General features: G+C 30.4%; 1 protein-coding gene across 1 annotated transcript; it reads left to right on the top strand.

Annotated features, from left to right (window-relative positions):
- Window positions 1-8: 8 nt before the first annotated feature.
- On the top strand, window positions 9-14,676 carry LOC148611186 (uncharacterized protein C8orf76-like). Its single transcript, XM_088591449.1, has 11 exons — window positions 9-133; window positions 4,989-5,092; window positions 5,508-5,628; window positions 6,106-6,218; window positions 6,675-6,759; window positions 7,509-7,668; window positions 9,118-9,190; window positions 9,553-9,612; window positions 10,160-10,243; window positions 12,137-12,214; window positions 14,503-14,676. The coding sequence occupies exons 2-11, from the start codon at window positions 4,991-4,993 to the stop codon at window positions 14,578-14,580; spliced, it is 954 nt and encodes a 317-aa protein (XP_088447575.1). The 5' UTR covers window positions 9-133; window positions 4,989-4,990; the 3' UTR covers window positions 14,581-14,676.
- The last annotated feature ends 1,410 nt before the right edge of the window (window positions 14,677-16,086 follow it).

Here is a 16,086-nt window from a genome sequence, read left to right as displayed (position 1 = left end):
ACGAGACACCTTATCAAATATTATTCGATCACCAACAATTTCATTTCCTTGCCCCAAATATACCCTTTATGCACAGCGCAGACATTTTTGAAATGCTAATGAAATCAAGATCATATATATTCACGCAATTCAGGTACATGCACTTTCACTTTCGTATTATCTAAATAGTTCTTTAAAGGAGACATGACGCAAAAATTTCATTTTTAAACATTTTCTGTATATTTTATTATTTAATATCGTTGACATTGGCCTGGGTAGGCATTGCCTAAATCAGCGTGACTGAGCTTTACCATACATGTACCGTCTGTGTGAGACTCGAAAAATTATAAAGTACTTTACAAAGAGAGGAGTCAACCCGAATGTAAATTTTTGCTTCACAAGTGCAATATTTTGATTTTTAGATAAGTACCAAGCAAAATTTGAAAATCTGACCTGTTAATCAATGGGGGAATTTTTTTTTTCAATAAATGAATAACTTGAATTTTTTTTCCAAAATTCCAACCTATGCCCCCTTTCCCCTTGCTCTCAAAATGGTCAATAACTTTATAGCACTTCACAATACTTCACATTTTTTATCCCTTACGGGCATCTCTAACAACTCATCTATTTCAGTTTTGGCTGGTCAGATCAATCCGTACAAATACCAGAATTTTTACAGTTCTCCGCGGATGGTGGCAATATTTTACATATATCATGTGACGTAAACAAAATTCAGGCGACAGCTGCAAAATCCAAACAAGAAAATGATTGCCTTTCCTATCTTTGGAAAGTTATACTTCGATTATTGCAATATAATTAGAGTTATATTTTTTTCCAAGTCGGGTTAGGTTCTTGACAACAGTGACAGGGAAACAGCAGAGATACACATACGTACATCCACATGTTTTCTGAACTTTTTAAAAACATCATATTTACTTCTTTGAATAAGTAAAAAAAAAATAGATAAAGACTTAAAAAACTAGCAGAAAAGATGAATTTATTTTTACTGAAATGTAATCTTAACCCATGTATTTTTATTTGTTTGGTTTAAAGAAGCGATGAATTTTCTCTGTAAGGTTAGTCACTTTTTGTTACTTCCGGGTCATGACTTTTTTTTCGTTAGTATATTGGGGAACCTTAAGGGAAATTTAGAGCCATAGAGCTCACACCCCTTTGCTGTGCTCACTATAAAAACTAGAGTATGTTTTGATATGAATATAACAATTGTTTTCTCATCAGGTTAGCGCTAAATAAAGTTAAAATGATTTATTTGTGTTATCACGACAACCTAATTTATATGCATAAATGAAAACCAGAAGTAACACCTACTTACCATATACGTCATTAGTTCTCAATCTCCATTTGGGTGCATTGAAAATGTATACATGTGCCTGAAAAAATAATAAATCTTCAAAAATAGCTTGTATACATAATGCAGAGTGGTCCAATGATCTGTGTATGAGTCCAATAATGGTGTTTAGAAAGTAAGAACACTAAAGTTCTTCTCGTTTTCTGTCAACTTTTCATTTTCGTCAGGCATGCATCCCTATGTGGCGTAAACACAACTACTTTGCACACTATTTTAAGGACTTATACTGGAGGGTGCAAATAAAATAGTGACACTCTGTATATTGCTCTTTCTTTGCCGCCGGGTTATATCAATTAACAAGCCCTGTAGACTTAATTATGGCCAAGAGAAAGCGTGGGTGGCTTCTTTTATCTTTATATGGTTCAGCGCCTCGTGACACAGGTGTCAACGCAGGTGTATGACTTAGATAATTGAAATAAAATTGCATTTCTTTTGTCTTACAAATTTTGAAATAAGACAATTTACATGGAGAATTTCACACAATACACAATTTATAATAGGCGACCCTAGGTGAGTTTAAGGGAGTATTGCTGAAATATTGCTGCTTGGACGTTAAACCCCAACAACAAACAAGCTTTTCTGGTATGAACAATATTTTTTATAGGTTAGTTAAAATATTTAATTTTAGCAAAACAGATTTGGAACACGAGGTAGCTTTTGCACAAAACCTTTATGGGTTTTCAAATAGAATTTTCAAAAATCAATAAAAAATAAACATGTTCGTATTATCCTATAGCTGTATTTGTAGGGTACTGGTACACTTGTCAGGAGTAACGTTCTGTAAAAAGGGGTGAAATCAATATTTTCATTGAAGATCAAGGTTGAAACAGTTTAAATCTTAGATTGTGAATTTAATTTACTTTATGTAAAAAGTTCAATCGAACATGACAGAACATAATGAAATATTTCTATGTAATCTTTGAAAAGAAGTGATGTTGTCTCTCTGTGAATTCTAGTCTTCACACATGTACAAGTTAAATATTTCTGTCATTGTTTATCATTTTCTCCTCAAAGTTGTTTAAATTGATACAACTGTAAGTATATATTCGCTGGCAAACCAAAACTTTCAATATTTTCACTCTCATTTGTAGAAATCACGTAAAAAGTGCAGAAGCCCCATACATTTCAACCACTCGATCTATGAATTGAGAACCAATGACGTAGCATGGTCACATGACCACATGGCTAATTAAAATTTGTATGGCTTGGGCCATCGTCAACTTTGAATCAATTTATCTTCAATTCAACGACGTCAGTGACTACAAGGGGTGTTTTTTTTTATGATATATATTTGGTGTAATAAATCAAATAAATCAAAAATTGAAAAAAATAATTTTTGTGTCATGTCTCCTTTAAGTCTAGATTTCATATGACTTTTAATTTATAATAAACTAAAGGTAAAAAAGAAGTAAGACATACAATGGCCATAAATTCCTGACTTGGGACAGGCACAAAAATGTAGCATTGTTGAAGTACTTTAGTGTGATCACAACCCTCCTTGTTTGTCTGTCTGCAGTTACTGGACACGATTTTTATGCCCGACTCAAACAGCCAAAGTAATTTTAATTTTATTAACAAATCACAGTTAAAATAAAATTAAAATTGGTAATTTCCTGTTTAAATGGCAATTGGACCTACTCTGTCATTTCCGCTACAGTTAAAAATAACCTCGGATGGGAAAATAGTCTGAATTTCCTTTGACCCTGCAACCCTTCTCTTTTTTTTTTGGATATCAATATCTAAATAAAAAAGTGGAGAGTTGCAGGGTCAGAGAAAATTCAGACTAATGCAGAAAGAATAATTTTTTTTTTAAATTGTTGAAATGTTATGATATGTAAGTAGTTCCATCCACTAGGTGGCACTTAAAAGTAGTTATATATCAACATAAAGAACAATGACTCTACCAAGAATTTTGGCACAAAATTAAGATAAAAAAAAACAGTACCATGGGGTCAAGAGTTTTGAAAATTACTCCAGTGTCATTTTTTAAAGTACAGGTGAAACCTGTGTACAATAAATAAAATTAAAAAATAGAAGAAAATAAAATGCTAAACCTACCAACTCTATTATTGTTAACAATGTAACCATAACCAGATTTTTTTTTTGGTGGCCTTTGTTTTTTGTCAGAGTTATATTTTAATTGTCTGACTTCGTGATTTTCCCTGTCAACTTTAAAATAAATAAAAAAACTTCCATATATATTTATTTATTGACATGTCAGGTTGGGGACAGAATGATGTGCCAATACAAAAGGTTGGATTTTTGAGATATTTCAACTGCCTCCATACATTTTTTCTGGTTGAAATTATACATGCCAAACCTACATACACAATGTACCATGTTCAATTATGGGCTCGTTTTCTTGCTTTCTGATACCATGACAAAGATTGCATTTTTAATTGGCAAAGTTCTGATACTTTTCACATGATGACCCCTGTTTTATTGACATTTTGATGTCATAATTTTTACTTATGGAATCATCCAAGTAACATGACAAGAGTTGGGCAGAGCATGTTACTTTTGGGAAGTCAACATATGCATGTAACTTTCCAGCAGAACCATATTAAATTTTGTTTGGCTCTAGTCTTTAAAGACCTGTATTAAACTCATCCATTTCAAAAGTGGAAGTGTCAAAATTGTTTAAATTAGGTACACTTAGACATGTTTGTCAAAATAAAATACTATCATCTGTACAAAAGTTGTAATTTACACTTTTACAGTGTGCAAATTACTATGAAAAGAATGTACTGGTAATAAAAACTGTATATTGTCAGCAGACTGACAACCTTACATTGTAGGTAGTACAATACAGTTAGGTCATTTCTGAAAATTTGGTCTCATTTTGTTGAAATAAAGCTGTTTTGAGGCAGTCCATACAGAAATTTCTAGTGTTTTGTCATAAAAAAGTGCATGCATATGTTTGAAATTTTGAAATCCTTTAGTGATTAGTGTTATAAAATCCAGTAGCCATGGTAACATACTGAAAAAAATATTACTGAGTTCTAGTACAAATCAGGGGTGACTTTTCAACACTAACAGGCAAATACTATATTTTATAAAATATCAGGCACTTAGACAATACCACAGGATGAAAGCATGCATGGAGTAGGTGGAAAAAGGGTAAAAATAATAAGACCCTTCTTACAGACCTTCGATTCATTCCTTCACAATTTTAGTTCCAAAAGTTCATGGGAAATAAGGTATTTTGAAAATCAGCCATCTGATGCTGAGAAGAGAACCTAATACGGTAGCGGACTGAAACGTTCTGGATACAATTTAAATTACACCTGTTTACTATTACATATATTACATCAGTCCATGTATAAATGAGTAACTACATTTAAACAATATATCCACCAAATTTCAACTTCTAATTTTAATTATACAAAATTTGATGGGGGTAACTTGGTGTGCGAAACAGTGTGCCTTAATGTAATTGTATACTGCACCCTTATCGTGCACAACAACTTTCTTGAATTGATGTGAAGGTATGACTCATAATTTTTTATTTTTTTTAAATTTTTGTATTTGATTTTTTAGGGGCTCAGGGAAGATCAGTGGATTTATTTTACAAATTGTGGTACTGTTTTGAAATAAAGTATAATTGATGATATTATATTTGTCATTCTTTAAACTTTAGAAATGGATCTTGGATTAGGTTTTGATGATGATGATTTTGAATCAAAGAAAAGTGATCATCAAGGCATCAAAAAATCTTACAATGCTAAATTTTGTCATGAATATGTAAGTATGTTTACCTTCAGTAAAAGTTACATCTGTACTAACAAAAACAAAATATTTATTCTTAAAGTTATGTTTATTTAGTTTTCATCAATCGTTATGCAAACAACTGTATTTCATTTGCTACTTTTTATGCTACCAAAAAAAATACCATGTATCTGTTTTTCATTATGTCACTTAAATGCAAGTAAATGTGCATACTTCCGAATTTCTTTGTGAGGAGCACGACTGATCCAGGATTTCAGGCTAGGGGGGAAGTAAGTAACAGTAAATTAAACTGAAGCCAGGGAAGAAACTTTTGCAGGGTGGATTTATGAAAATGAAAAAAAATGTTTATTTACATGTATTTTTACTTAATTATATCAACTTGAGAACTACATGTAACTGACCATTTTATTTGTTTTATTCCTGTTTATAGTGGTATAACACTGTAGAGCCAGAACCAGAGAATGCTGCTGTGATTATCAAATTCAAGGGAGATAATCTATATCATCAGAAAAACTATTGTGAGGCTTTAGTGCACTATAAAGAGGCTTTAGGTGAAGTAAAATGTTTCTGTAAATTTTTAAAAATTGAAATGTGTATATGTGAAAATGTTGTTTTTTTTCTCTATAATCAATTGACTTGTGTAGAAAAATTATTCAACTCAAAATTAATGTTGTTACTATTGTAAATTGTGTTAATCAAATTAACTTCTTAGGCCATTTATTTTTGATTAATTGGTTAATGGATTTTTTTTAAAATAAGGTCGGTTGGTCGGTTGGGAAAAAAAGTGGGAGAAAGCCATATGAATTTGAGAATGGTATTTACTGTTGTATATTTTAGACTATTGTTTTATATGTTGCCTGCAGTTTAATAATGAATGTACTTCTCTCAATTACCAGATAATTTTACAGCCAGTTTGTGTTTTCTTGAATATTTAGTAGGCATGCCCTCCCTTCTGAAAAATTCCTTGGTATGCCTCTTGATACTTCATTTGACAGGTCATTGTGTATGTATGTAATGTTACATTTCAGATACTTTACCAGCTAACAATAAAGTTCTAAGGCAAGATCTTATAGAATGTGTTGCTAGGTGTTATTTACACATGGAGAAATATGCTGAGGCTTTAGACATTTCTCAGCAATTGGTAAGTTTACTATAAGACAAATTTGTAATATTTTATATGTGAAAAATGCTTTGAGACCAGTTGGGAAAAAAATACCCATACTATGAAAGCCTCTTGATGAAGTCGTAAGTGAAAAAATGGTCATACTTTATGATATCACACTACTATATTCTGGTATGATGTCAAAAATGATGAATAATTTTACAGATATGGCTTTAACATGAAATTAAATACTACCTAAAAAATACATGGATTACTGCATCATAGGAGATGGCAAGCTGGAAATTTGGGTAGGCCATGTAACAATGTTCACTAGATAGGTCATGTTGCTAAGATATTTTATAGGATAGGTGTTATGTCTCTGGCATGAGGCAATATTGTTTTGGGTTTTCATTTGGTTTATACAGTGTAATGTTATTACACACAGAAAGGTGGATTTGATTGGCTCCACAAATGTAAATTTTAACTGTATTGTAGGTTAGAGATGCCAGATCCTCTCAGCAACAGATGCAGACCTGGATACTTCTTAGCCAAGTTCAAGAACAAGCCCATGATTTCATTGGTATGTAAACTGCTTGTTTGAACCAAAAGGCTGGAACACAATTAACTCTTCAAATGATTTTATTGTGATGGACACAAATACATTGAAAACAATGTTGGTCAGCTGACTATAATTTTCCTGGTATTTAGATCAAACAGCATAAATTTGAACAGATTGAAGCAACAAGTTTACTTATTAAACACCTAAGAAATGTATAAAAAAAATCATAAAAATGTCAGCAATTTTTAAATATAAAGTATACTTTGACCATAAAAATTGGGAACTTCAGTTTCTCAAACTGAAGATAACTCCAACACATATAAACTGGTCCTTGGAGATTGAACTACTGAAGTTCAACTGTACAAGTTCTATCTTATGCAGATTTTAACAAGTCCTCCAAAGTAAAAATTATTTGAGCCCTACATACTAAAATTGCCAGATACATTGTAATATACATGGCTTCATACATGTACATGTACATTTGTATATTAGTGAATAAGTAATTAATGTAAGCTGAATCAGTGGTTGTGAGGAAGTTGTTTTCACCAAAAATTGTTTTGTAGTCCATTATGAAAATGTCAATAAAACAGGGGTCATTATGGGAAGAAATTATACATTCATAATGTTTGTTAAGAAAGCATAGTACAGATTTGAACTCTGAAAACTTGATAAACTTGATGAAATCTATTGACCAACATATGTATTCTGTTGCTGCAGGTTGAACAATGATGATCTGCAATACACTAAGCATTTCCTTTCTTCTATTCCAGGGTTAGAAGATACCTTGAAACTTCTGTTGATAATGCATCCATTTACCTATAGTTTCTGGATAAAGCTGGGTAACTGCTACTCTAATCGATCAGGGGACGTAACTCTTACTAACCATGAAGAACTGAGAATGAAAGAATTGACTTGTTTGATAAGGGCAAGGTATTAATTAAATCTTTTAACCATAAATCTTACTTATCCAAACTGTTCATTTTATTTAAGAGTTTTTTGAATTTTACATCAAATTTAATTATTGGTTGATTGAGATAAAAAAAAACATGAGGAAGTTATCTTTTGTTCCGTCCTCCTGAGAGTAGTGTTATGCTTCACTTGATATTGTAATACCATCTTTTATATGTATATTTTTCATTGCATACACTTTTTTGGGACATAACTTTACTTCAACACTTTAAATATATATGTAATAAGCTTTCTGATTGGTTGGTTCTCTTTTAGCAAACAGATTATTTTGTATAATCTGGCTTGGTACTATAACATGATTAATGTCATATTGTAGAAGGTGGGACTAAAGGTGACCAGTATACTTCCAAACTAGAGTTTGATTATTATTACTAGATGTTTTTAATCTGTAACAACAAATAATAATATTTAGTGAATTATGATCTTACTTTAAATAAAAAAACATGCAAACTCAATATAAAATACTGTCACAATCTACGCATACATGTTATTAATAATATGAAATATTTCTTCAGTACCAAATATTAGTACAGCTACATGTATGTCAATTAAATCTATAAAACTATGCTTCCTTTTAACTTAGAAGTTACACTTTCAACACTATGTAAATATGCAGTTGGAATATAAAAATAACATTTATAGCACACATATACACTTTACACATATCTACTTGAAAATAGTTCCTAATGTACTTGTCCAGTTTTATTTACTGTGTACTCATGACCATATACATGTATACATAACAGAGATTATGAATCTACAAACAATATAAAAGAACCTACCAATTGTGGATTGGAATACATCTTGTTTACGCATAACACCAGTTTTATGGTAATCTCTTCAATACTTTAAAAACCAAATCCAATTATAAGTATGTAAACTGGACTTAGCTTTGTTTATATTACTGACGAAATAACAAATAATGTAGAATTTACAATTACGGGCCATTGTAAGCATTATCTGAATAAAGGAATGAATCCTTTTAACCAAATTTACACCCCAAGGTAATGTTAATATTTAATTTTATTTTATGTCAATACATATTTATTTCATAAAACAATACAAGTTTATTTTACAATAACTAATAAACACTCTGCTACAATATAGTACACATTCCAAAATTCAAATAATCCCAACAAAATGAAGTTTTGATAACAAATTAATTATTATCATATAGACCATCACCCGTAAAAAATTAAATTGCATGAAAAGCTTTTAATTTTTGAACAGGTTATACTCAATAACCTGGTTTGGGCAGTATACATTTTTTCTTAACCATAGTTTATCAGTGTAAACTGCCACAAGTCAGATTGTTTCGTATAACCTGTACAGAGATTAGAAACATTACTTATTACTTTGGTTGAAATGTTTTAAGATTACTTGTAATAACTTTTATACATTTTTATCAAGGCTTCTACTTAAGAATATTTTGAGAAATGCTGGATCTGTTTTTAAATCCAAATTGACAGGATTGCTCAAAATGGTAGGTATTTCAATATTTTTATCTTTTGTGTAAAAAGCAGGACAAAAATTTAATTGAAGTATGTTAATTTATAAATGTATTGAATACTTGTATATACATAAACAATGAATTACCACATATTTTCACTTTTCAACTTCAATAAAAAGATCAAATTCAATTTATTTGACCTTAGTTGATATTCAAAATAACAAAGAAATCAAGTGATTGTCAAATAAAATCTTCATAACTAACAGATACGAAAATACCATGCATTTTTTTTCAGTTGACATTGTAGCTGACTGCTTTAACAGATTTAAAGAAGTCTGGCTTGACACACTTGTTTTTACAAGTATTGAAGGTTTTTGATAATTTACTGATTTCAGGTTGAAAATGATTTGCAAAAACTTGATGCATCAGAGAAAGTTATTGAAAGATCCATTAAGGTGAATGAATATGTTTTGAACAATTCACATTGAAGGGACAGCATTGAACAGTGATGAAATATGCTTCAAGATTTCACTATTAGGCTTCACAGTACAGATTCAGTTGTCACTGTAGCCCTGGGTATAGTAAGAATTGTTTTTTGCTGGTAGAAATTTGATATACCAGTAACATCTAATAAAAGTTCATAAAATTATTGAAATCATCGAAAAATTGCTAGTATGAAATATTTTTTTCATTTAAAGGATTATACAAATTGAACATGATAAGTTGGTCAAGGGAATCATAGAAAAGGAGTATTCTTTATACAGTACATTCCACTGCAACTATAGATGTGTGTTCCATTACTGAAACAAAATTGGTTCTTTACAATAGCAGAAAAAACTGGACATAGAATTGATTAAATACTTCCCTGCTGTATTCAAGAATATCATCATATTTTATAATTATTATAAGAAAATTCTTATATGAATATCACCTTCAGAAAAGAGCAATATTTCCCATGAAATAGCGATGAGATATTTCAGTAATTGATTCTGTATGTTTTAGCATTTAAGAGAAGATATCTATCAAACTGATGATGAAGGAGATGATGGAGATGGCACTGGTGAACACTCTGCAAGGATTGAACAGGTAAAATCCATAAAACAATGCATTATGCTATAGTTACTTGTAGGTGTATTAATTTTTTTGTTTTTTTTTTGTACTTTACAATTGTTATGATTATAAACTTGATCACAGTCACATTTCATGAACTTTTTCAGGTCATAATACTGATATTATGAAAGTTTATATTATATGACATGTACATGTATTCACACTATTGTGTAACATGAAATAATGACTTTTAACATTTTCTGATATAAATCTTTGAAGAATATGTTTAGATACAATAACCTGAAAATTACACAGGTAAATTCTCCTGAATGTATATACCATATCTAAAATAGGCTATAGATTAGAATTGTTATTATAACAATAGCAAAGTTCCAAATTTTTATGTAAGTATCAAATGTAAAAGCTACATGTATAACAGTTGTAATAAGACCATTTTGACAAGATTGCAACCCACAGCCAAATATTTGCAAAGCAGCACAAATGTTAACATACTGATAAAACATGTTTGAAATTGGTCCACTTAAAAAGGCCAGGCATATGATTGTGACCAAGTGGGGCTCGATAGCAACTAATGGCCCAAAGAAAACATGAATATGGAATTACTTTTAATTCAGACTCAGAAGACATTGAAAAGATCTACAAAATAAGAACAAAGAGACATATAAACATGCATACGAAACAATTTTAATTATCAAATATATATAAATTATAGAACATTATTGCAAATATTCAAACAATTAACATCAATCAGATGACATTTACATGTTCAAAACAGATTGAACACATAAATAGAGCACAACTCAACAATCAAGCAGTTAAATGTAATACCCACAGTTAACTATAATACTACACAAAATGACCATTAAAGTTCGTTATAAGTACTCACTATAACAAGGTACCTTAGCATCAAATCAATTAAACTGACTCAATGATATTCAAAATCAAAATAGAAAAATTAAAATGAAACTTGCTAAAAGCTCTAACTTGCAAAATGCCAGTATGAAAAATGAAAAGTTATGGTAAAATGACCCTCATAAATACCTTATCTGCTGGCTGTACTGCTTTCAAATATGTACATCCTGACCTTCTAATTCCACATTGAAGTACTCTATAAAACTCTGAGTATTTATACCAAAATAAAATACTACTCACGAGTGGAAAATTTAGGACATCCAACCCCTTAGTAAAATTTAACCAGTAACAGTCAGTGAGCAGATTTTAGGCACAATGTTAAGTAAATGCAAAATGCAATGAAGTGTATAGTAACTTAGACCACTGTAGAGAACAGATCAAATTTAAAGAAATGAAATATAATGGAAAACATAATTATTAAACTAATAAAAAATCAGCTTGTCCACATGATCATCAGGGCTATATATGTAGGAACATTTATGTACATGTTCCAAAATATTTTAAACAAGTAGTTTCCCATTTATATCCACAATGCTTTTGTTATTTTTAGATAATTTAATTTTAGTAATAAAAAGGTTTCTGATTGGTTTAAAAATTGTGTCCATTATCTCATACACCAAATTTTGTATGTGACTGTGACGTCAACCTTTTTCAATGGTTTACTCATTGAAATTTGATACTAAAATTGAATTATAAGGAATGACTGTGATATTTTTTGGTCGATTTGAAATAATCTCAGTGTCTGTGTTGCACACTTGAAAATAACCTACTACCCAGGTTATTTAGTGTGCACTACATGACTGAGGTTATTTTTTCATAGACCAGAAAACTATAACAGTCATTACTTAAATGAACACTGGCAAATGCAGAATGCTATCCTCTATATTGAAATTTGTCCTTTTTCAAAAGGGGAGAAGAACATATATTTATACATGTATTTTGACAAACAAATTCTGTTGTCTTTTCTAATATATTATGTATTGCCTTTTCTTTCAGGAGAAAGAAGTCACATTGAAAGATGATACAAGGAGTTTTGATCAGAAATGGTTCTCTTGGATTCAAGTTAATAATGATGTAACATAGTGATAAAATATTTGAAAATAAATGAAAGTTTATAGATTAATTCATCTTCTTTATCAAATACATTTAAACAATACTAGTGAAATTTGAAGAATGAACTGACATCACACTTTGATTTTGATTCTGATATTCGTTGGATTTACGTGTACTGATAAGTCCCTTTTTCTCTCTATTCTGATATTTGTTGGATTTACGTGTACTGATAAGTCCTTTTTTTCTCTCTATTCTGATATTCATTTACATGTACATTTACTTATTGTTTTCTTTAAGTGCATGGTAATAAAAAAAAATGCCATCAGACTTATTTTGCAAAATGTAATTGTAAAATGATATTAAATAGACCCCAAAGGTTGTAAATTATGATGAAATTATTACTTATTTGAATATGTGTAAAATCAGCCACCCTTCAGTTTTTTCATACAGAGACCTGACATTATTTTGGTGCCCTGCTTATAGGCATCATATCCATAAGTTTCATGATTGTTCTTACATCCGTACCATAAAATTTTAATGCAAAAAAAAATCTGCAATCCTTCTTAAAAACAATGAGAAATTCACTGTTTAACTTCACCTTAATGTCTTGTTTAGTTTTTAAACTTTTAAATATACTCAAGCATCAACTTCCTGTTTGACTAAACAGTTTTTGTCTCGACTGCAATAAATGTTGCAGAAGTCAAGATTAAAGTATTACTATTCTGGCATCCATGGCCATGTTAAAATTTTCATGTTTTATTTCTGATAAGGTCAGTTTAATATGAAACACTTGTGTTAGGTATGTAGTTGCATTAGCAGCACTTTATCACAATTCTATATCCATTTCATTGTATGTGCCATCTTGACTTCGAAGTTTCAAATTTTATATTGAGATTTATGTTAAGTTTTATGATAAGGTCAGTTTAATGTGGAAAAAAAAAATTATATGCTAGGTCAATCATATTTGGTATGCAGTTGCATTATCTTGCCTTTATCACAATTATATATATATTTCATGCATATGCCTGTGCAGCACAGTCGGTTAACTTTGAAATTGCTTGTTAAGATTTTAATGTTAAGTTTACTGATAAGGTTATTTAAACATAAATCTTGTGTACTAGGTCAATAGTATTTGGTGTATTAGTTTCACTACTTTACAGTTTCCTATCATTTTTATGCAAATGCCCTCTCAATCACAGTCTAATTACTTCATTTTTTTTTATTACTGAAACATTACTTTGTCACAGTTCTATATATGTAAATATTAAAACATACCTGAGGAATCTGTCCACTTTGGTGGTGTCAGTTAGTTGTATGAATGTGAAAAATTATCCATATTATATAAAATAAGTAACAATGTCAATCAACTTACTAATAACAGCTTCCAATGTGCAACATGCAGGACATATTTCAGTTTATTTTGCTTCATAAATTATTTTCACAAAAATCTTGTAAAAAAACTATATGAAAAAGATTTTAAATGCACTTTGATTGGTTGTGTAAGCTTGGTTGGGCATTAACTTTCTGTTTGCAAGAATGAATTTTAAGGGTTTCATAAAATCACAGCAACCCTTCATTAGAAATATTAGAAATTTGGTATTTAGCTTTATCATGATAGGTATGTGAGCTTTTTGTTTCAATTGCACATGACCTTTCTCTTTACTATGAAGGTTTTTATACAACTGCAAAAATTCTGGTGACATGTAGTAATTATCTTCAATGCCTTCCATGTTGTTGTTGATCAAGCTTTTGGTTTTGTGTAATAACTTGAATAATATATTGATGCAAATCTTGATAAAATTTAGCATGGTTCCATAACACAAAAGAAAAGTTTTGGGGGTTATAGCCGTAAGTGGTTAAAACAAGCATTTGTATAATTTAGGTGCATGTGTGTATATATCTCTTTGAAAATGTACTACAAGTGTCTTTACCACTGAAGTTAGACTGTGACTGATTTTGAGTTATTACCATAATTGTGAAGGAATTAGGGTCAAAACTTAACTTGTTTTAAAGCCATAACTTCAGAAAGTTTCATAAATTATCATTACAAAAATCTTGGCCATTTTTTCAAAATGCTGGAATTTCTGATTGACAACATATTTATCCAGTGTGGTGGATATTTTTTTCAACAAACGGTCTGCATTCCAGTGGGTACAAATGTGCTCCTCTAGTTGCTGACCTATTCCTTCATTCTAATGAGGCTGACGTAAAGCATGTCTAATCCAAATGGAGGAACATTGTTCAGCATTGTTTGATCTCAGTTTCTGCTATATAGATAATGTATTATTGTAAAACAATCCTAATTTCAGGGATTTTATACATCACATCTACTCCAAAGAACTAAAGATAATGGATATACAGACAGTGAAATCTGCCTCATATCTTGACCTACATTTAGAGATTTATGGTAAAGGAAAACTGTTGATCAACCTATACTGCAAACGCAATGAATTTTCATTCCGTATTTTTAACTTTCATCTGTGGCAACGTTATGCCAGAGCTGGCCTTAACTATGCAGACTATTTTACCGTGCTAGACTTCTAACAAGTAGGCTTCTGGTACAAAATGATGTTGCTACAAGATTGAATACATCACTACAGAAGTTTTATGGACATATTATGAACTCATTGATCGTTATAGTGTCTCCATTATGTGCACCATGGGAACCGATTTGTTCAATGTGTCATAGTTTTCCTTTCCTCTTTTGTCTATCTTGGCCTTGACTTTTTTATGAGTAGTTCAGCAGGTGTTTCTAGAAAAGCAGAGGACACTTACCATACAGTTGCACCTGGTCCATGCTCCCAGTTTTTAGTGGAGTCCGAGTTGCTCATTTACTTTTTTTGCTTTGTATGTATTACTTTGGTCATTTTATGTTCTTTGTTGTGTTTTTGTTTTCCATGTTTGGTCTTTGTCCCAGGATAACATACTTATGATTTCTCCTATAATCTTGGTTCCCTTGATTACTCTTTCAGGAAAAATGAATAGGTATGTATGTAATTGTACTCTGCTGTCATATCAAGATGCACCCTGCTTAGAATTTTATTGGCTTTATGAAGGTTTTGTAAATTTATGTAGATGATTTAAACTATGTGGAACCTATTCAGATCAGTCACACAAAGTCCTGTTTGCTGGAGCAGTATTTTTGCACAAAGAGTGTTTTTTAAAGTAACTGCTCAATACAATTTGATCTATAAATATGTATTTTCTGGACTTGGTCTTTGTGTCCTTTGAAGACATATTGAGGAGATTTTTTTTTAATTATAAAATTAATTAATCTTTATATTTCCAAAGACACTACTTGATGTATTTACTGTAAATACTGTTACTAAATTATTCATGTTTTGATTTTAATAAAAAAAATTTAAGACCACAGATTTAATCCTCTGCTCCTAATAAGAACAAATATTTCGATTGCCAGCCATTCTACAAAAATTTCATGTATAAAGTTACCTTCAGGCGCAGTTCTATAGTGAAATTAGAAAACGTACATACAATATTTTGGTTACAGGTATTGAAAGGAGATACTTACATGTAGTTACTTTTTCTTGCAATATAGTTGTTGGTGTTACAGTATTCATATCACTGCCTCTGTTACATAAAAAAACATTTCACCCAAAACACCTGACATTTTTTAAAATGTTAAATAATTCTTGGAGTTTTATTTTATTTGTTTTGACAAATCTATAGCTATCATTGTTAACATGAATTTAACATGGTTACTTAAAGAAAAGATATATATCATGAACTGAGTCACCTTTCAAGGTCAAAATGAAACTGACAGATTGAAACTTTGGAAATAATAAATTATGGCCTATATTTCATAGCACTGGTAATATTTCAGTAAAAAGAGAAATTTTGATTATTACAATATTTAAAAAAATAAGTAATCATAG

Source organism: Perna viridis, chromosome 7 (assembly GCF_037379345.1).
Source record: "Perna viridis isolate PV_CMFRI_1.1 ecotype Kerala chromosome 7, ASM3737934v1, whole genome shotgun sequence".
NCBI lineage: Eukaryota > Metazoa > Mollusca > Bivalvia > Mytilida > Mytilidae > Perna > Perna viridis.
The sequence above is the reverse complement of the archived record's forward strand: the minus strand, read 5'-3'. Positions and strand labels throughout refer to the sequence as shown.